At 57.7% G+C, this 21,159-nt stretch overlaps 3 protein-coding genes across 5 annotated transcripts in view; 2 read left to right on the top strand and 1 right to left on the bottom strand.

Annotated features, from left to right (window-relative positions):
- The window catches only part of GNPNAT1 (glucosamine-phosphate N-acetyltransferase 1), a 152,159-nt gene that overhangs the window by 12,842 nt on the left and 118,158 nt on the right, over positions 1–21,159 (bottom strand). Inside the window, exon 7 of one of the 3 annotated variants that reach the window (XR_007631513.1) lies at positions 10,000–10,113. The exons of 1 other annotated variant lie outside the window; for it this stretch is intronic. The gene's annotated coding sequence lies outside the window, so the exon portion shown is untranslated. Of the gene's footprint in view, positions 1–9,999; positions 10,114–15,835; positions 15,859–21,159 lie in introns of those variants that run through there. One more of the 3 variants, XR_007631517.1, reaches the window with a different exon arrangement.
- PSMC6 (proteasome 26S subunit, ATPase 6) overlaps positions 1–21,159 on the top strand; it is a 246,791-nt gene that overhangs the window by 134,665 nt on the left and 90,967 nt on the right. The window lies entirely within an intron of this gene.
- Positions 1,940–5,795, top strand: PTGER2 (prostaglandin E receptor 2). Its single transcript, XM_050336142.1, has 2 exons — positions 1,940–2,776; positions 5,344–5,795. Exons 1-2 carry the CDS (start codon positions 1,940–1,942, stop codon positions 5,590–5,592), a joined length of 1,086 nt encoding a protein of 361 aa, XP_050192099.1. The 3' UTR covers positions 5,593–5,795.

Genomic DNA, 21,159 nt, shown 5'->3' with positions numbered 1-21,159 from the left:
GTGGCTACCACAGAGGGCTGAGCCATGCCAGGGGCCCACCCAGCCCTCGGGAAGCCAGCAGGGTGGTTCCCACCATCGGATGTGTCCGTGTGCTTTGGTGGACCTGCTGGATCAGTTCCACAGGGCCGGGAGTTGGGGTTGGGGGGATAACAGAGCTCCTGGGATGTGTGTCTTCCCGGCCTACCTGAGTGCAGGGTTAGTCTGGGACGGCTAAAACACCATCCCCTCCATCGCATCCGTTGCTTGTGCCGTTGGGAACAGGGATGGGTGGAGCTGTGGTGGCCCTGCCGCCGGTGAGGTGGCAGCTCCTCCTCCCCAACCGCGCTGAAGAAGCCTTTGAGCCGCGTGGGAGAAGGAACCAAAGCCAGGAGTAGCAGTGGCCCCTCGGAAATGGAGGTGCTGTCGCAAACCACAGCCCACGAGTTTGCCCTGCGCCCAATTTCCTTTGCGAAGTTCCTGTTACAAAAGCAAGGTTTTAAAAACAACAGCCAAAAACGGGCCTGTGGCCGCAACCTGCCGTGCCTGTGCTGCAGTCACGGGCGCCGCAGCCTTTCACTGTGGTTTGGGGGACCAGGTGTGAGGGGTAAATGATAAATGAAGCGGTCACAGCTGCTGAAACAGTCCCAGGGCCATGGGGAGGGAAAAAGGCTTTCTACCTTTGAGGGGTGTGGAAATAACCTGTGAAGCACCAGCTGCTTAAATAAAGGCAGCTTGAGTGAGGGCTGGTGTCCTGAAGGATGAAAAGAGCATCCAAGACCTGTGGGCTTGAGCATGTGGATGTCCCATCCCTGGAAGTGTCCAAGGCCAGGTTGTTCAGGGTTTGGAGCAACCTGGTTTAGTGGAAGGTGTCCCTGCCCACGGTGGAATGAGACAATCTTAAAGGTCATGGCCAGACACCAACCACAGGCTGCACCCACATGGGAAGTTCTGATGACATATGAGAGAGGGGACAGCTGGGACATGGTGTGGTGCCAGCCATGGGGCAGGGAGTTCTCCGTGGGCTCCGGGCAGCTCTAGGGCCATGGGAACTTCCCACATGGACTGGTTTCAGCTGGGGCTCCCTGGTAGCCTCACATCAGACTGGGGAAGGTGGCAGTGGGGTTCATGGTGCTTTGGGGTCCTTGGGCCAGCACTGGGGCTGGCTGTGCCTTGGGAGTCCTGGAGCAGCACTGGGACTGCCAGACCAGCCCAGGACTGGCTGCGTGTGGGTCCCCTGGACTGATACCAGGGCTGGCCATGACACTGTGATCCCAGATCAGCACCAGGGCTACCTTGGTGTTGGGGCTCCCAAAGCCATAAAAACACCGGGGCTGGACATGAAAGGGGCTCCCAGACCAGCACTGGGACTCCTGGACCAGCACTGGGACTCTCAGACTGGCTGGGGACTGGACATTCGAGATGCTCCTGGTCCTCCGGGACCTGTGCGGGGCTCTTGGATCCCACACCGGGACTGGCTGTGCCTAGGCACTCTTGGAGCCACACTGAGGGTCCTGAACCGATACCGGGACTCTTGAACGGGCACCGGGGCTGGGAGTGCAAAGACTCCCGGGGCCGCTCCCAGACCGGCACCGGGGATGGCCGCGCGAGGCGCTCCCGGTCGGGCACTGGAGCCGGGCGTGCTTCGGGATTCCCGGGGCAATACCAGCGATCCTGCGGCCGCACCGGGACTGCCGGCACGACCCCGGGACTCCCTGACCTGCCCCGGGACTGGCCGTGCCCGGGGCTCCCAGACGGGCCCCGGGGCTCTCGGTCCGCCGGGGTCTGTCCGTGCGCGCCCCCCGCCTCCTCTCCCGTCCATCGCTCGGGGCCGGGGCCGGGGCCGGGGCGGTGCCGGGGGCGGAGGGCGGGGCGGTGCCGTCGGGGCGGGCGGTGCCGGTGGTGCCGGGGGCGGCAGCGCAGTCGGTCGTGCGGCGGCGGCGGCGGCGGCGGCGGCGGAGGGATGAACGGGACGGACCGGGAGTGCGAGCGCGGCGGGACAGCGCTGCCGGCCAAGGCTCACCCGCTGATCAGCGCCCTCATGTTCTCGGCCGGGCTCCTGGGCAACCTCCTGGCGCTGGGGCTGCTGCTGCACGGCCGCCGCGGGCCCCGACAGCGCCCGCCCGCGCTCTTCCACGTCCTGGTGCTGGCCCTGGTGGTCACCGACCTGCTGGGCACCTGCTCCGTCAGCCCCTTCGTGCTGGCGTCCTACCACCGCAACAGCACCCTCACCGCCCTGGCCCGTGGAGGGCACATCTGCCTCTACTTCGGCTTCGCCATGAGCTTCTTCGGCCTCGCCACCATGCTCATCCTCTTCACCATGGCGCTGGAGCGGTGCCTGGCCCTGGGGCGGCCGTACTTCTACGAGCGCTTCCTCAGCCCCCGCACGGGCTTGGTGGCCCTGCCCGCCATCTACACCTTCTCGGCCGCCTTCTGCTCGCTGCCCCTGCTGGGCTTCGGCCGCTACGTCCAGTACTGCCCCGGCACCTGGTGCTTCATCCAGATGCACCAGGATTCCCGCCGGGGGGCGGCCGGGCTGAACGTCACCTTCTCGCTGCTCTACGCCACGCTGCTGCTCTTCCTCATCCTGGCCGTGCTGCTCTGCAACCTGAGCGTGATGGTGAACCTGGCCCGCATGCACCGCCGCGGGCAGCGGGCGCGCCGCATGGCCACGCTCGAGCAGCCCCGCGCCGGCTCCGGCTGCGGCCGCCGCATCTTCTCCATGGCCGAGGAGATCGACCACCTCCTCCTCCTCTCCATCATGACCATCACCTTCGTCATCTGCTCCCTGCCCTTCACGGTGAGTGCGGCCGCCTCTCCCACCCCGGGATGGGGTCCCCTCTGCCCACGCTTCTCTCTTTCCCTCCGTAAGGCTCGCCCCCAACTCCGCCGTCCAAATCCCAAGGGTTGAGGTCAAAGCTTTGCTCTTCCTGGAGTTTGGGAGACCCCAGCTCGGCCACGAACTCGTGGCGGTTTTCACATCCCTTGGGGAGCACGGGGGGAATCGCTCCCCGTGTCCCCAGTGCCAGGAGAAGGATGGGGTGTCAGGATCACAGGGTGGCAGGAGGATGCAGTGTCAGGAGAAAGGAGTGGCAGTAGGATGGGGTGGCAGAAGGATGAGGTGGCAGGAGTGCCCTCCCGCCCCACGGAAGCTCCAAGGCCAGCCAGGCTCGAGCAGGGACCAGGATGGTGATCACCTGGACCACACGGCATCACCGCAGTTCCCAGGAGCCAGGCACTCCTGGTGGAGGTGTGAGAGATGGCAGAGCAATCGATTAAACATCCAAAGGTGGGGATGAAGGAGATGCCCTGGGCTGGAGGCAGTGGGTGTCTGTGCTGGAGGGATGAGTTATCCTGGAGTTCTGTGCATGGAACTGGAGATGCAGGGCTTGTCCCCACATACCATGCCTCCTCCATGCACGAGGCTTCCAGCAGAAATCCAGGTTGAACTCCCGCAGCGGAGTGAGGATGTGTAGAAAACAAGTCCCCTGACTCTGCTTGGGGCTGTCCCCTCCAAAGGGCCACTTTTCATCCATCCAAATGGTGTTACACCGGGAGCATCTTGGACTCCGGAGCACCTCGGTCCTCTGGCCATGTGTGTGAGCCCCCGCCACAGGAGGTCATTTTGTTCCCATTAGGAGGGAACCCCACCAAGGTTTGGAGTGCAGCCAGTGCTAATTCTGTGCTAAACAGGCTCTACCTTCCCTTCATGCTCCCCTTCTTTTCCTAAAAGAAAAGAAAATAAGCACAGGGTACAGCCGAGCCAGGCTGCCGGGGTTTTAGGACAAAGGAGTAATGTTCGGATGCTCGTGAACGCCCCAGGAGCCAGACTGAACGCCCTGAGAGACACTTCAGCTCCTGACAACGGTCTCACACATCCTGAGTGTTTTTTGTGTCCCAAAAAAGCCCGGGTTTGGCTGCTGTGGTCATTACGAAGTGGAACCCTTTGGTGGGGACACGTGCGCAGAGCGCTGCGAGTCTGCTTGGGGCAGATGGGATGGGAAAGCGGCGCTGGCGGGGATCCCATGGGCCCTGTGGCAGCAGATATAGCCTTATCCAGGGCCAGCTTCCCTTTTCCCATCGCCCAGCTCCCGTGCAGGGCTGTGTTTGGGCTGCGTTTTGGCAGCCTCTCAAACCAAACGCCGCCAGTGCCTCCTTGGGGGTGACACTTTCTCTCCTGTCTGGGGCTGCCCACGGCCACCACCCACCCTCCCCCCAGGAACAGCCAGCACACGAACCCATCAGGCCACAAAATCCTCCCCCCCTCCAAAAAAAAAACTCTGGGACAACTCTTGGAAACGCAGCATGGCCACCTCGTGCCCTGGGATGCGCCATCCCCTCGTGGTACCCAACAGATCCCCGCTGGAGGAGGGATGCTCGTGGTTCCCACCCTCATCCAAGCATCCCTTTGCCCTCGAAGCGAGGGGGAGGGGGGGTGGTGATCCGACCCGTGTGAGTAAGGAGTGCTGAGTCACCCTTCCAGGAAGCCCCGTGGGCCGCTGTGAGTCGGCAGGTTGTGGGAAGGGCGGGAGCAGTCCCGGCCCCCTCATCCTCTCCTCCTCACGCGTGGCGTTCGTCCCGTGTGGTTTTCAAGGGGAGACCCAACCACCTCCTTCCGCAGCCGCGGCTTTAATCGCCCTGGGGCCAAACGGGCTGGGAGCAGAGCACGGGGCTGGCTTTTGTTCGTGGGAAGTTCATTTAAGCCCCTGGAGGGAGGGAGCAAATTTGCTGTGACAGCACAAGAAGCTGCCTGGGGGCCGGATCCTGGAAGCCCAGGCTCGGCATTATTTGTCCTTGGGATTTCTCCCTGGTTGAAGGAGGTGATTCTGCCCCTCTCCTCTGCTCTGGTGGCGCCCCAGTGGGGTGCCGTGTCCAGCTCTAGGGTGCCCAGCACAGGAAGGACATGAGGACACCAAGCTGATTAAAGGGATGGAGCAGCTCTGCTGTGAGGAAAGGCTGGGAGAATTGGGATTGTACAGCCTGGAAAAGAGGCAGCTCCCAGGTGAACTAATTGTGGCCTCCCAGTACCTGAAGAGAGCTGCAAGAAAGATGGAGAGGAACTATTTACAAGGGCCTGGAGTGACAGGACAAGGGGGAATGGATTCAAACTGAAAAAGAGTAGTGTTAGATTGGATATTGGGAAAAAATTCTTTACTGGGTGGATGGTGAAGCCCTGGCACAGGTTGCCCAGAGAAGCTGTGGCTGCCCCTGGATCCCTGGAAGTGTTCCAGGTTGGGTTGGATGGGGCTTGGAGAACATGGTCTAGTGGAAGGCGTCCCTGCCCGTGGCAGGGGTTTGGAATGGGATGAACTTTAAGGCTCCTTCCAACCCAACCCAACCCGTTCCACGCCCCCTGTGCTTTCGCAGATCCGCGCCTACATGAACAAGTTCATCACCGAAGAGGGCGTTCACCACGAGCGGGACCTGCTGGCCCTGAGGTTCCTCTCCATCAATTCCATCGTCGATCCCTGGGTCTTCGCCATCCTGCGGCCGCCGGTGCTGCGGCTCCTGCGCTCGGTGCTGTGCTGCCAGGTGACCCCCACGCTCCCGGACAGCCGGACTCCCTGCCCTGCAAAGACAAAACTGGCAGCACAGCTGGGCCCCTGCGAGCCATAGATCCATCAGCCGTGCTGGGAGACTCCTGCCAGGTGAAGCACAGCCCGGGCAGGTGTTAAGGGAGCTCTGCCTTACGGCCCCTAAAGAGACGTGACTGCCACGGGGTGGGCCCAGTGTGGGCGGCCCGGCCAGGTATCGCCTGGGAAGCCCCTGGAAAGCCGGTGTGGTTTCTCACAGGGCAAAAAATGACAGTGGGATGAGATCAGAAGTGTTGATGAAGAGCTGGGAAGGGCTTGTAACCCTTGGATGGGGCGGGTCCCACAGGGAAAAGGGGGAAGGCTCCGTTCAGCCCCGCTGTGGGAGGGGCAGGGAGTGAAGCATGGGGGGCTTTGCTACAACACTGCTGCTGGGGGGGAGATGTTGGGAAGCAGGGCTTCCTGCTGGTGTGCTTCCCAGAAAGGTCCCTGCGGTCATTTTGGGGCGCAGGCAGCTCCTGGAGGTGGGGCTGGGGTGGCCATTGTGGCTGCAGGAACCCGTCTCTGCCCGCAGATCCCTAGGGACTGGGGAGGAGAGGAAGGGAGCAGTGTACCCCCAGATATTCCCCCTTTTTTTTTTTTTTTTTTTTGGTAGGCTGGTTGCCTAAAGAAATGCACTTTTTCAGGTGTAGATCTCTGTGCATGTGTCTGTCTGTCTGTCTGTCTCTCCCACACCCCAGAGATTTTAAGCACCGGGGCAGAGGAAAAAAAAGCCAAATTATGGCACTTCCCTCGGGCTGTGATGGAGCTGAGTCTGCAGCCCCTCCTCAGCACCCATTTTGCAACTCCATTTGCCTCGTGGTTTGGGCAAAAACCATCAAGGGGAATAAAGAACCTGACCAGGGTTTGAGAGGTTTCGGTCACAACCATGAGCTTCACCCACAGCCAGGGTGATGCAGCTGGTGGGTTTTTGGGGCATCACTTCTCTGGGAGTTGTTTGCAATATAAAAACCAAATGAAAATGTCAGTAAAACCAAAAAAAAACCCAAGGGCAAAACCATCCAGGTCATCAATCCTGGACTGAGGCAGCGTCCCCCAGCGCCTCTGTTTTGTTTTGCGGGATGCCTCCTGATCTTTGGGGCTCTAAGCTGGTTCCCACTGGGATGAGCAGCATCCAGTCCCACATTCCAAGGCTGCTGCTGCCATTAGGGCTCATCCAGGGTCTCGTGGCTCCTGTTTGTGCAGCATCCAGCACTCATGATGTCACTGTGCTGTTGCAAGTGGGGTGTCTCATCTGGGAGCTGCAGCTCTGCTCAGAATGCCCCAAAAGTGCCGAGATTTGGAGCTTCTCTGCTGTGTGAGAGCTGAGATGACGTAAAAAAAAAAATGAAGTAGTTATTATTTAAATAATAAATGTCTCTCAAAGGATCCTGCTGAGTCATGTGTGGGTTTGTGCTTATGATGCACCTCAGGGTAGATCCGGCTCCTGGAGGAAATGTGTCGCCTGCCTGGAGCATCCGTGGGATGAAGCCACGGGAATGGGGAGGTGGGGAGAGGGTAGAAGGAGAGGCTGGGAGGAGAAATGGGAGCCTCAAATTTCCTAAAAAGTGAAAATAAACCGCGTTCTAGAGACGTGTGATGACATTTTTACCTCACCTCTGCCCTGCGGCCGCAGAAACACCTCCGAGCTCTTCCCTAAAACTCACGTTTCCCGCAGCCGGGGAAAAAGCAGGCAGAGTTCCTACCTGTTATCAAAACACACAAACCCGAAAAAATACCCACCCTACGGAAAGGCAGATATTTCAGTCGCTTCTGTCAGGCAGCCAACATCCACAGGAAGTTTACTGGCCTCCCAAATGCGTGTGGGCAGATGTCAGGCATGGGCTGCTGTTGCTCAAGCCCCGCTGGCGGGTTTCTGTCAGCACCCCGTGGCTGGGGGGGGGGCGTTTTGGAGGGGCTGGAATTTCGGGGGGAGGGTTGCAAGACGTGCCTGTACCCGAGGGTGAAGTCGGGGTGCTCCCCACCCCAGTGGAACGTCATTATCCATCCCTGGGTATCTGGGTTTGTCAGCGTCCCACCCACCAGCTCGGAGATCGCGGCTGCCCCTTCCCAAATTATCCCCCCATCTGAGCACAAGGCAGGAGCAAAGGCACTTCCTGGGTTCAGGGTTTGGTGCACCCCATCACGTCTCAGTGCTTGCTTGGCTTGAAAAGGAGCCGAAAAAGCTTTGGGAAGAGCCCAAAGAAGAGCTCTCCGTGCGCTTCATTTATCGGGATGGTCGTGACCTGGTTGCTCTCGCTGGAATTTCAGGACCAGTTGCCCAATTTCTCTGCTAAGCCAGAGGGAAAGGCTGCCTGGGATGCGAAAGACAAAAAGAAAATTAAAAAAAAAAAAAAAAAAAAAGGGGGAAAATATTGGGAATGCCAAGGGGGTCACATCTTTCAGAGCATGCCAAGGAATGTGACAGCGGTGGGAAGAGGGCCCCGCGGGATCCACGGCAGCACAGGGGACAAACCCCAGGCCGAATGCTCCAAGTGGCTCCAAGGATTCACTCCTGCCAGCCCCCAGCTCGGCTGCTGACCACTAATTGCCAGCTGCTTGTTTTTCTGGGAGGTTTATGGCTCCTCATCAGGAAACACGGGGTTGGGAGATGACCTCCGGCATCCATCCCGCTGGGATCTGCTTGTTGCCGCAGTGGAGTCACCCTCCCAACGATAGGGGACAGCAGTCCTGGCAAGTGGGGTCAAGGAAAGGATCTGGAGCAAATTTAATGGCAAAATATAAGAAAAATTCATGCTTGCAATGGGAGGAACCCAGTGAAACCCGAGTTCCTTTGCATCCCGTGGCACTTCAGATCCTCAGGATACATCCTGTGCTGCTGGGCAGGGGATATCCCCAGAGCCCTAAAACAACGACAAAAAAAGCCATCAGCCCTCCTTCTCTGATTCCAGAGGAGAAAAGGGCCTTAATTAGAGCTCTGTGAGGACAAGGAGGGCTGTGAATCTCTCCGTATCCTGCACAAAACACCGCCTTTATTAACGTCACGCAGGAGCCCTCACAAAAGCCAGACTGATTTGACTCTCCTCAGCCCCACTGACGTGCGTTCAGCTCAAATCCAAGATGACAAAGTGTCATTTCGTTGCCTGTGCAGGCCCTTAATGACTCTTCTATTCCCACACCGGAAACGCTCTGGCACAGGGAAGCACCAGGCAGGTCTGTACGTCTGGAAACGGAGCTGCTGGAGAGGAGAGAGGGAGAAGCCACTCCTTGGGGACAGGGGATGGCAGCAGCTGCCCTCCAGACTCCTCAAATATGGAGAGGGACTTCACACTGCACCAGAGGGAGCTGTGGGACCCAGGGGGCTGGGATCCTCTCCAGAAACTGCGATAGGATCGTGGAATGGTTCGGGCTGGGAGGGACCTTAAAGCCAATCCAGTTCCAACCCTCCTGCCATGGGCAGGGACACCTTCCACTAGCCCAGGTTGCTCCAAGCCCCATCCAACCTGGCCTGGGACACTTGAAATGATGGTGATGCAACAAAACATTTTGTGGGAAATGGGCATTTTGGGAGAGTAGAGAAGAAAGGAAGGGAGATTTTCTCTTACTCCCTCCTTTCCTGGGTAGTTTGGAACATCTCCTCCACATCTCTGTGCTGGCAGCGAGGAGGAGACCCTCAGTTTTTGGTTGTTTTGGCCGCTTGACCCCATTCCTGGGAATCAGCGGATGTGGGCACATTAGGGGACAGTCTGTGAAGGTGGGTTGGGTTGGGATGGGACAGGATGGGATGTGTGTGGTGGTGTGTCCAAGCTCCCTGTGGAGCACCGCTGGGATTGCTGCTCCAGCCCCTTGGGAGTCTGGCAGGAAGGCAGAGCTGCCTTTCCTGGCAGAGGACGGGCACTGAGCCCATCTCCTCGGGCTCCAGGAGGGCGTGTGGTGTGATGGATGTGGCACTGCATTAAATGGATTAGGCAAGGAAGTGACTTCAGGGGACATGGCATGGCTGGGCTCCCAAAACGGGCTCTGTGGCGGTGCCAGGAGTAACCCTGGCACTGGATGTGGGAGCTGATGGCAATTCCCTGGGACTGGAGTCCAGGGAAAAGGCACATTTGGCTTTGCTGTCGCTGCCTCCTGCTTTTGCAGCTGGTTTTGCATCTCTGCATTGTCACAGATTAACGTGAGACCTTTCCTTGGAGTCCTTCAGATCCTCCCACGTGTCCTGTTCTGAAAGGGGGATCAGCCTTTTCCAGGGGTTGTTTTCGGTATCCCAAACATCACAAGCTTAGAATCAGAGCCCGGTGCCCAACTCTGAGACCCAAAATGAATAATCTGTGGCCTGTCCCCTGTCATCATGAGGGATTGTGAGACCTCGGAAGCAGCAGGGCTGTGGCAGAATTACCTCTCTACAGCCAGATTTTCATAGAACCACAGAATCCCTGAATGGTTTGGGTTCTAAAGGACCTTAAAGACCATTTCAGTGCCTATCCCTGTCATGGGCAGGGACACCTTCCACTAGCCCAGGTTGCTCCAATCCCTGTCCAACCTGGCCTTGGACACTTCCAGGGATCCAGGGGCAGCCACAGCTTCTCTGGGCAACCTGTGCCAGGGCCTCCTCTCCCTCATAGCCAGGAATTCCTTCCCAATATCCCATCTATCCCTGCCCTCTGGCAGTGGGAAGCCATTCCCCCTTGTCCCGTCCCTCCATCCCTTGTCCCAGGTCCCTCTCCAGCTCTCCTGGAGTCCCTTTAGGCCCTGGAAGGTGCTCTCAGGTCTCCCTGGAAGTCTCCCTTTCTCCAGCTTGAGCACCCCCAGCTCTCCCAGCAGAGCTTTTAATTTTCAAGCATTTTTTTTTGCAATGTATGAATAATAATTATTTTCCTTCTGGCTTTTGGCTTCAGCACTGCAGAGGGGGGGAGAAGATCTCATGTGAGTTTTCCCCAAACTACCATAAACTCTCAGCTTCTCAGGCCTAACAAGTTTTTGTTGTTGTGGGTATATGACCTCATACCCCTGTGGCCAGGGACAGTCATTTTCTCATGGTAATCCTTTTTTTTCCTCTTACTCTGACAGGAAAATAACAACCTGAACAACCTGGTCTAGGGGGAGGTGTCCCTATCCACGTCAGGGAGTTGGGATGGGATGGGCTTTAAGGTCCCTTCCAACCCAAATCATTCCATGATTTTAGGATTCTATGGATGTGCAGCTCTCCTGCTGCTCGTTTCTCCTCCCAGGTGAACCATGAGGGTGAGCCAGAGGATGCTGGGGATGGCACTGGATACTGGGATGACAAGGGAAGCCATGTGTCCCTGCTGTTCCCCTCGAGCCAAAGGCACATCCAGGGGAAAGACCGGATGGAGCAGAACCCCCTCAAGGTCCCCCCCTCCTTCTGTGGGATGTGCTGCTGCAGGAAAACCAACCAGAGGGGCAACTAACAGGATGGGAAAAATCCATCCCGAGCTCAGAGCTGATCCACAGCCGACTCAAAACATAAAAAGGGAAAGTTTTACAACTGGACTGGGATGTGGAGCTAAAAATAGAGCTGGTGTTGCTCGGGGAGGGAACCAGTGTCCAAGGCCACTGTTGTTTGTGCACACACAGAGGGCCTGGCACTCGCCCCCAGGGAAAGTCCTCGCCCTAAAGAGCATCCAGATGAGGTGTGAGGTAATTTATATCCTCCATCCAGCTGATGCATCCCACTGGGAGGGCTGGATTGCGCATTCCCGATGCTCACGGGCTTTGCCATGAGGGCAAAGGCAGTGCCAGAGGTTTGGAAAGGGGCACACCAGGCCCTTAATTAACAGCCTGAGGTGGGCAATGTGTCCAGGGGCGCTCCTGGAGGTCACAAGGGTCTCCCCTGCCCAGCTGCTGTTTTGAACCGGATTTCCCCGAAACGTGCAAACATCCTCACCCAGCAAATCCGCAGGGAAACGCTGCCCTGGTGCTGTTCCCAAAGAGAGCTAAATCTCCAAAAAAACCAGGAGACTAAACAGTGTCAAACTCACGTCAAGCCTCTGGCATTTACAGAGGCCGTAAAAGCTGCGGGGCACGGGATGGATCGCTCGCCGGCTGGACCTGTGAGCTCACCCCAAAACCCCGCTGGGTTAGGGCAAAACAGGACCTTTATTAGGGCAGCAGCCTCGGGAGCTGAGCTCATGTGAGGAGGGGAGCGAAGGGCCCCGGGTTTCTGAGCAAGTAGAGCCATAAATCCGTGTGGAGTTTGGCGTCCCAGTACCGTGGCTCCAGTTTTGCTGTTGTTCCCCCTGAGCAGCCCCGGATGCAGGAGGTGTCAGATTTGTGGGTGAAAAAAAAAATATCCCTGAAAAAAACTACCTGTAAAAGCTTGGGTTTTTGAGCATCTGGTTTGTGAGGGAGGTCCTGCCAAAGTCAAAACAGCAGCACTCAAGTCCTACAAGTCTGGCACTTCCCACCCCTGGAAGTGTTCCAGGCCAGGTTGGACAGGGCTTGGAGCAGCCTGGGCTAGTGGAAGGTGTCCCTGCCCGTGGTAGGGGGTGGAATGAGAGGAGCTTTAAGGCCCTTTCTGACCCAAACCATTCCGGGATTCCTCTACCTCAGTTTCCCCTCCGTGTTCTGGGAGCATCTCTTCCCAGCATGGGAACTACCTCCCTCCCACAGCCATTCCCTCAGCCCCCCACACTGACTGGGGGAACTCCAGAAAATTAAGAGAGGGGATAAAGAGGGGAAATAATAACAGAAAAGAGCCTCCAGCTCTCTTGGAGCCCATTTAGGCCCTGGAAGGGGCTCTCAGGTGTCCCTGGAGCCTTCTCTTCTCCGGGTGAACCACCCTCAGCTCTCCCAGCCTGGCTCCAGAGCAGAGGGGCTCCAGCCCTTGGAGCATTTCCGTGGTCTCCTCTGGTCTTGCTCCAGCAGCTCCAAGTCCTTCTGGTGTTGGACGCCGGAGCTGGAGGCAGCTCTGCAGGGAGGTCTCACCTGAGCAGGGCAGAGGGGCAGAATCCATTTTCCTCACCCTGCTGCCCACGCTGTGGGATGAGCCCAGGACACAGAAGGTTTCTGTCCAGCCTTTCACCCTCCAGCATCCCCAGGAATGCACAAAAGGAGGACTCTGCTCCCTGCTGTCTCCTTTTCCTCTGCCTAGAAGCACTGAAATGGTGCTGGGAGACCGACCCCCCCAGAGCTCCCTGAACCCACCACCCTCTCCAGATCCCTTCCAGCATCACCCTCCTCACTGATCTCCTTCCCTGCTCTCACCTGCACTGTAATATCAGCCCCTGAGAAAGCACCTGGAAGATGCTGAGTAAGCAGCACAGCAGTGGGATGGGTAAAATCCACTATGGATTTATCCATTGACTGGGAGCCCAGTGTCCCAAACACCCCCCGGCACTGCCGGGACAGGGTTTGATCTCTCTGTTGCTGTGGGGGCAGCAGGAAATGGTGTGGGCCAGGACAGATGTGAGACATCAAAGCAAGACAGAGTTTTGACCAGAGTTAAAAAGAGAAGTAACTGTTTACATGAAGCCATTCCAGGGTGGGTTGGAGAGCCTGTTTATCCCTGGACATTCGTGCTACCAAAGCTTTTTGGCCAGGCAGCGGCTGGAGGGAGATGGGGTTTGTCATTTGGAGGGGATGTACACACGAGAGGACAGTTATTAGTCATGAGCAGCTGCTGTTTCCTCTGCTAAAGACCTTTTCCATCCAGTTGGGGCTGGGAAGTGCTCGTTTCCAGCTGTGAGGGCTCTCCGAGGGCCCTGCAGAGGCCGGATTGACCCGGAGATCCGTAAGGATGAGTCCTCGGCTCTTATCCAGCAAAGCAGGCAGTGCCTGGGGAAGGCAGGGACAGCCCATGCCCCCGGCTGAGGGGCTGTGCCAAGTGGTCCCCAGGGTTGCTGGAGGAAGCTGCTCATCATCTTGGAATGATCCCCTCAGGCATCAGTTTTGGAAAGCTTTGAGAGAGTGCTCCTGCATCCCATGTGTGTTGTCATCATCGTCATCATCGTCCCTGAAATCCACTGGTCCCCTGGGGCTGTTCCCAGTAAGGCCACCACCATCCCTGCTTTCTGCTGCAGGACAGTGTCCATGGTGTGGATAAAGAGGAGCAGGAAGGCTCTGCAGACGTCCTGCAGCTCTGCAAATTGGGATGGGGACAGGGGCAAGGGAAAAGGGAGAGGAAAAGAGAAAAGGGAAAGGAAAAGGGGACAGGGGACAAAGGAATGGGGAAGAGGACAGGGGAAAGGGGAAGAGAAAAGGGGAAGAGCAAGAGAAAGGGGAAGAGAAAAGGAAAGAGAAGAGAAAGGGAAAGAGAGGGAGAGGGAAAGGGCAAGGAGAAGGGGAAAAGGAAAGGAAAAGGGAATGAGGGAAAGGGAAAGAGAAAAGTGAAAGGGGAAAGGGAAAAGAGGAAAGGGGATAAGGCAAAGGATTCCAGGCTCTGTCCTGGTGTGTCTGGCCATTGGAATTGCTGTTCCCAGCTGGTTTCTCTGTGGGTGGTACTTTGCCATCAGCCCCCATTTCATTTTCCTTTTCCATTCCCCCATTATCTGCAGCCAAATCAGCCCTGGAAACTCCAGTGCTCCCCACAAGATGCTCTGGAAGCTCGAGGCTTGTCACTGCTGAGGGGTCTGGGGGCATCCCAGGACAGATCCCTGACCTTTCTGAGAGGGTTCAGGGATCAAAACCAAACCCCAGGACATCCAGGGCCGGATATCCTCTGGCTCAAGCGGCCATTACCCCCTCAGAGAGGTCCTTCCCTCCCAGCATCCTTCCCAAAGCGGTTTGCTCAGCACTTCCCTGCCTCGCTGGAGCTTCTTGCACAACCCAGGCAATTGTGGCCGCTTCTTCCTCCCTGGGCAGGGCATTTTCCTGCCAGTGCACCCCACTGGCACCAGCTCCATCTGGATGGAGAGACCGGGCTCAGCTTCAAATAGCCGGTGCTCCCGTGGTGCCAAACGCTTCTGGAACAGCTTCACAAGAGCTATTCCGTTAATTATTCATTGCTGTGATTAATGTGTGTGGCAATTGTCGGAATAAATCACGATTCGCTAAGTTTGAAATCAATAATCTCCCTCAGAGAGGGAGCTGAAGGGCCCTGGAGCAGCACATCCCTTTTCCAGGGTGTTTGGGGGAGCATTTGAGCAAATATTCTGCCTCTGATGACTTTTTTTTAGGGAGATCAGCTCTGCCTGGGCATTGCAGGGGTGCTCTCAGGGGTATTTGCTGTTGGTACCCCAACATCTCCATCCTGCCCACCCCAAGGCCCTGGAGTGCATTCCCTGGAGTGCATTCCCCATTCCCTGCAGGACAGGGATATTCAGGTCCAGTCACCAGAAACCGTCATGCTGCTGCTTTTCCCTATTTTTCTCCCTCTGGGGAAGGAGCAGCTCGTGTTTTCTCAGATTTTTCTGAAGTCATTCCGTGTTTTTAGAAGGATGTGCTAAGCCAGGGAGGATTTCTCCTTGCAGGCGTGTTTGCTTTGAGAACTTTCCCTCTCCCAGCAGTGCCCAGGGCATGTTTTAAATTTTATTGAATTGCCCTTTCACCCTTGCTTGGACTCGCTGGTGCCTTTCTGGGAGTGAAGGATGCTGGCAGCTCCAGGGACCATCACTCACAGGGGACACCTCTGGGGTCCCCATCCTTGCAGAGCAGACCCTGTCCTCCTAGGGAGTCACTGTGGGATCCTTGTCCTGGTATCAGGGTTTCTGCTCTGAAAGGGGAAATCCCTGTCCTTGTAGAGGTGTTGTTGTGGGATCCTCATTCTTGCAGAGGGTCTAAACCCACTGTAAAGGGTGTCCTTGTCCTCATATGAGGTCCCTGTCCTTGAAGAAGCATCCCTGCCCTCTGAGGCGTCCATGAGGGACTCCAGCAGATGAAGGCAGAGCCCCAGGGCACTGCCCTCCTGGGGACAGCCAGGATGGAAGGGGACAAGGAGCTGGCTGAAAACTCCGGTGTGTGGGACTCCCAGGCAGCCCCAGCACAGCCCAACAGCTGCTGCAGTCTGGAAAATCCCACACAGCCAGATGGAGGGGTCACTGGAGTGGGACAGGGCAGGAGGAGGTCACTGAGGAGAGCACTGAGGAATTATCAGGAGCTGAGCTCAGCAGAGAGTGAAATGATGAGCGTGGCACTGTCAGGCTGCTGCCAGGGGTAAAGTATCACCTTCCTCAATTTGGGCAAGAAAATAGAGGGGACCTGTCTGTAAGTCCAAGAAATCAGTCCCAGACTCACAGAACAGTTTGGGTTGGAGGTCATCCAGTTCCACTGCCCTGCCATGGGCAGGGACACCTTCCACTAGCCCAGGTTGCTCCAAGCCCCGTCCAACCCAACCTGGAACACTTCCAGGGATCCAGGAGTAGCCACAGCTTCTCTGGGCAACCTGTGCCAGGGCCTCACCACCCTCACAGCCAGGAATTTCTCCTAAATATCCCATCTAGCCCTGCCTTCTGGCAGTAGGAAGCCATTCCTCCTTACCCTGTCCCTCCATCCCTTGTCCCAAGTCCCTCTCCAGCTCTCCTGGAGCCCCTTTAGGCTCTGGAAGGGGCTCTCAGGTCTCCCTGGAGCCTTCTCTTCTCCAGGTTGAACCCCCCAGCTCTCCCAGCCTGTCTCCATATCCTGGATATCAAGCAGCAGATGGGAGGGCTGGGATGAAGAGCTGGGTCAAATGGGGGTCAGTCACCTCATGTTGGTGCAGGGACCAGGGACATCCACGTGCCCCTGCAAAAGCAAACCCCTCCTGTTTTCCTGGGAGACTGCAGGATGTTCCCAGCACCACTGGAGCACTCCTTTTCCCTGGATGGCAGGGTAGATGCACAGAGGAGTTTGCCCTGGCTGGACTACCAGTGGCTCAGGGCAGATCCACGGAATGGGAGGGAGCAGAGCAGGGTTACACAGTCCCTGCTGCCGGTGACTCAATTTTCAACCATCCTCGGGATCTCAGAAGGATGTTGCTCAAGAAAAAAAAAAAAAAAAAAACAACATGGAAAGCTGAGGAGGTCCAAAGGAAATGGACAACAGGAGGCTTGTGATTAAATGGCTTTAACTCATATCCTTGAAGACACAGATCTACTCTGGGAGCTGTCTGGGGGCAGGAATGTTGGGCTGGTCCCGCTGGCTCACACTGAAGGTCTCTTTGTAGCTTGTCTCCATCGGCAGACTTTCACTGGGATTCAGGGAACGAGTCCAAGGACGGGGGAAGTCAGAGCAACCTCAGCTGCTGATGGTCAGTGCTTCCCAAAGGCAAACCCAGCCCCTCTGAATTCCCAACCCCCTTTCTGAAGGGACCCCCAGCCCCCAGCAAGGCGCTTGGGATCTATTCAGGGATTAACCTGAGGGTGGGAAACCCACCTTGTGAGGGCAGGGGATGTGGGGGGTGTCGTCCCAGAGCCCCCTCAGTGTTGTCAGGTCACTGGGACCGTCGGCACAGGGGAAAAGCCGGGAATTGCAGCCAGCTGGCCCCTCTCCCCGGTACGGCAGGACAGGGCTTGCCAGGGGAATAGTTGAAGCTCTGCCACCGGGAGCCGGGGCCGGCTGGGCTGGGCTGTGCTGTGAAGCCCTTTTCCCATTCCCTGGGAATCAGACTGCAGAGATAAAGTAAAATATGTGAGACCTGGTCCCAGCTGGAGCCGAGTCCTTAAAACAGACCGTGCTGTGCTGCTGGACGCGATAAAGGAAGAGAGAAATCCCTGCTGGTGAGCAATCCCGGCTTTCTCCCTTACTCACCCCAGGCATCCTTCTGGTGCCCCGTGTGTCCCCCCGGGAATCTCGCTGCCTTCCTGCATCCTCTGCGGCCGGGCTGCTGGAGCGGGGGCGAGGCTGGCATGTGGCTGTGCCCTGTCACCAGAGCCCTCTTTGCTGCGGGGTGGCCTCGCTGGGTCCCCGCGGTCCCGACCAGCCCCAGGACTTCCCCCAAGCCATGAATCAGGAGGGATTTCCTCCGGCCGGCGCGCCGCTGCCCCGCGGTGACACAGCCTGAATCATGCTCCCAGCCTCCCATTTCACTCTCCATGGCTTTCTCCTGACAGGCTTGGTGTCCCTCTCGATGGACAGGGAGAGGGAAGGCTGGATACCAACCTCATCCTGTCCTACTCCTGCTGTGGGTCTGGTGCAGATCCCACCCAGGATGGCCATCCCGGTGTCCCTGGGGGTGGCGGTGGTGCCACACAGGAGGTGTCCCATTCCCAGCACGGGTCCTGGGATCTCCAAGTCCCTTGGGACCAATCTCTGAGCCCTGCTACAACATCCAGCAGCCCAAGGCTGCAGCATCGTGTCCAAGCTGACATCCAGAAACACCCCCAGCTCCTGATTCCAACCCCACTACAAATCAGGGAGTGAGGATAAACAGACAGGTTGGGTTTTGGTGGAGGTTTTTTTCATGGATTCTGGGTTTGGCTGATATCCCAGGGACAGGGATCAGTGGGAACATGGAGCAGCACTGCCTGAGAGCTAGGTGGGACACCCGGGAATGTCACAGTCAGCCCCATAATTAAGCCAGCACATAATTAAGGCTCCAAAAGGGCTTCCAGTGCCTCCCTGGTTAGGAAGACTCCGGTGAGGAGCTCAGTCTGCCCTCGGAGAAGGAATGAAGCAGGATCCTGCCTGGTGTTAATCCCTTTAGGCTTTCAAACTATCCTCAGCTGCCAGGTCCATGGGATGGGGTGCCTCCAGAAGGAGCCCCACTACCACAGGAAGGGTGATTCACGGACAGGCACCGGTCATGTCCCTTTCCCACCTCTGTCCCTTGCACTGGGAGGTGCCCTGGGCTGGGGGGCTCTGGCTGCTGTCCACGGACACTGTACCAGCTTTGCTCCTGAAAGCTTTTCCAGCTATTTTTGGGCAGCAAGTGCCTTTCCAAATATTTGCCTTGGTGTTAGTGCCTCACAGCTGGGGCTCCCTCCCCTGCTCACTGCTGCGCTGAGCTGAACTCTCCCAGCTGTAACATCCCTCACACATCCATATCCAGGATCCAACCTCTCCCCATGGGCCACTTCTCCCACCCATCTCCCCACGGCAGGGCCAGGATCCACAGAGAGTCACCCAGAGCACATCTCCAGCCCTCCAAAGCTCCCCCTCCCCAGCATGGGTCACTCACAAGCCCAACTGCAGGAGACTCCAGGAGTTAAAACCCAGCAGGAGCCTGAGGAGATGCTCCATGCACTGCACCGAGGCTCTGCTCTCCACTCTCTTCCAGGCAGGACTGCCCATGGAGCAAGGGGCTGGGATAGGGACACCACGGATTTCATTCCCAGGAGTCTCTTTCAGCCCTGAGGACAAGAGGAAACCACCTGAAGTTGCACCAGGGGAGGTGTAGATTGGATATTATGGAAAGTTGTCCAGCCCTGGCACAGCTGCCCATGGCAGTGATGGAGTCCCCTTCCCTGGAGGGATTCAAAAGCCCTGTGGATGTGGCACCCAGGGACGTGATTTGGTGGGACTTCGCAGTGCTGGGGAAACAGTTGGACTCGATGATCTCAGAGGTTTGTTCCAACTTAAATGATCCCACAATTCCATGGCTTTGCCCTCCCTGAGGGTCCTGGTTTTTACTCTTTACAGATCCAGCCCATGAGCTTGGGCAGTGCCCACGGGGAGAACACCACCAAGGTTAGTGATACCACTACCTGTGTTCCAAGCAAGCCAAGAAATCCCCATCCTATGGAGCAAAGGCTCTTCCCCACCTCCCCAGAGGGAGAGCGTCGCCCTGGCGGTCTGGGAGCCTTCCCAGCAGAGCCCTTCAGGGGGAACTGACCCCTGTGTTGCCACCAGGGGCTGAATCACGGCGTTGATGCCGCTCTTTCGACACACAGGAGGGATTGGGCAATCCATGGGGCTATTAATAGAGCCAGGCTGCTCCCCTGGGCCCCACGCCGGGCTGGAGGAGAGCGGGACAGCAAAGCAAACTCTCAGGGGAGGCCAAGGGCTGAGTTTACCTAAGGAGAGGTCGGGAAATAACCTGCCGGAGCGCAGGAACCGCAGCGGTGCCCTCTCCCCACTTATCGCTTCCCGTCTCCAGGCCGGCTCCAAGAGCCAGGGGGGAACAATGAACAATGGAGCCAGCGACGTGGCACTGGGGACGGGCCACCCTCCCAGCCCCATGGAACCCCCTTCCAGTGATGGGGTGGGGAAGACACTGTGAAGGGATGGCCATGGGATGGTCCATTGTGGCTGCTGCTCTTCCAGCCTGGACTTGGACTTCACCCCCTGGTTGTGAGAGCCACAGGCAGCAAGGTCCTTGCACGGACCCAGCTTGGGAACAGAGGACGCCGTAGCCATGGGTGTAGTGCCAGAGGATGCTGGAGGTGGAGCACCTCTGTTGGGAAGGGAAAACACAGAGAGGAGGGGTTTTATGAGGAAACGGCTTGGGCTGCTCGTCCTGGCTCCACCTCAATCGCCGGCTCCAGGAGGATGGAGCCAGTGGTGTCCTGGAGACCCAACCCCTGCCCATGCTGGGCACGGGGCAGAAGGGATGGAGGTCCCATCGTGGCCACTTTGCAAGCTAAAGACTGGAGGTTCTTCCCTGGGCCTGTTGTATTTTTAGCAGTGGAAGTGCCAGGTGGAAGAGCCATGAGGAACCACATCCAGCTCAGCTGCCACCCCTCATCTCACGTCCCAGCTCCATCCTGCCCTTGCACCCTCCTTTCCCCAGCACAGCTCCTCAGCCACCTCCGACTGTGCCAATAGGTCATCAATTGTTTCCCATCCCACCCCTGGACCAACATCTGCTTGCCTGTTTGTCCCCAGATTCACCCAAGTTGGTCCCCAAACTAACAGGGTTGGACTCAGGAGAGCTGGTTTGGGGCCTGGCCAGTGGGACGTGCTGGCAATGACGGACACCCCAGGCACTGCGGAGCCACAGGATCCTTCTCCCACCCCCTTGGGCAATGCCAAAGTCACAGGGAACACAGCCCCAGGCCGCCAGGATGGATTGCCTCACCCTTGTAAACCTGGGTGCCCCTAAGGGTCTGGCCCAGGAGATTCCAGAAACCCTCAGCAGGAGACCAACCTCACCCGGCAACTCCGGACAAACAGTCCCGGATGCGGCTCGGCCGCTGCTTGGCAGGGGCGGGTGCCCTGGGACATGGATTGTGGCCAAGCCCTGCTGGAGACAAACCTGCCCTGCAGGCAGAGCATCTCTGCCAGGCTGAGCCACCAGATGGGATGGAGTGGCTGGTTGGTTCCCACCATCCCCCAGCCCTGCCAGACTCCCCGTCCCCGCACAGCACCAGGCACCGATGAGCTCAAGGGACACAAGCCAGCTCTCCAGGTCTTGTCCTGCTCCACATCCTGGCAGCGCTGCTGGAATCCATCCAGGCAGATCTGTCCTTCCCGTGCCCCTGCTCCTGCCTTGCAGCATCTTCCTCCTGGGGACAGTGTCCTCTCCTGCCTCCTCCCTGCTGCAGCCGCCTGTCCTGCAGCTGTATCCCTATGGCACAGCCAGAGGAGAGCCTGGCCACGGAGGGAGGCCTGCCAGGAGGGACTGTGGCCATCAGTGGTCCAGGATGGGCTGGGAATACCCAAATTTGGAAAATCCACCTTCCAACGCAAGGACTTGTCGTTCACCACCCTCGTTTTGCTCAAAGGGGTGGAAAGCTGGGAGAAACACCGTGGCTGCTTCCCGTGTCCCACGGTTTGGAGACCAGCAGGCACCTCCATAATCCTTCCTCTAGAAGCTTTTAAACATGGAAAACAAAACACA

Source organism: Myiozetetes cayanensis, unplaced genomic scaffold, assembly GCF_022539395.1.
Source record: "Myiozetetes cayanensis isolate MyiCay16 unplaced genomic scaffold, myiCay2020 scf6-25, whole genome shotgun sequence".
Classification (NCBI taxonomy): Eukaryota; Metazoa; Chordata; class Aves; order Passeriformes; family Tyrannidae; genus Myiozetetes; species Myiozetetes cayanensis.
The sequence above is the reverse complement of the archived record's forward strand: the minus strand, read 5'-3'. Positions and strand labels throughout refer to the sequence as shown.

Bases quoted from the DNA above. Each gene is read 5' to 3' on its own strand.
- PTGER2 (XM_050336142.1), top strand. From the start codon at position 1,940: ATGAACGGGACGGACCGGGAGTGCGAGCGCGGCGGGACAGCGCTGCCG. The intron at 2,777-5,343 runs GTGAGTGCGGCC...GTGCTTTCGCAG, and splicing joins TCTGCTCCCTGCCCTTCACG to ATCCGCGCCTACATGAACAA.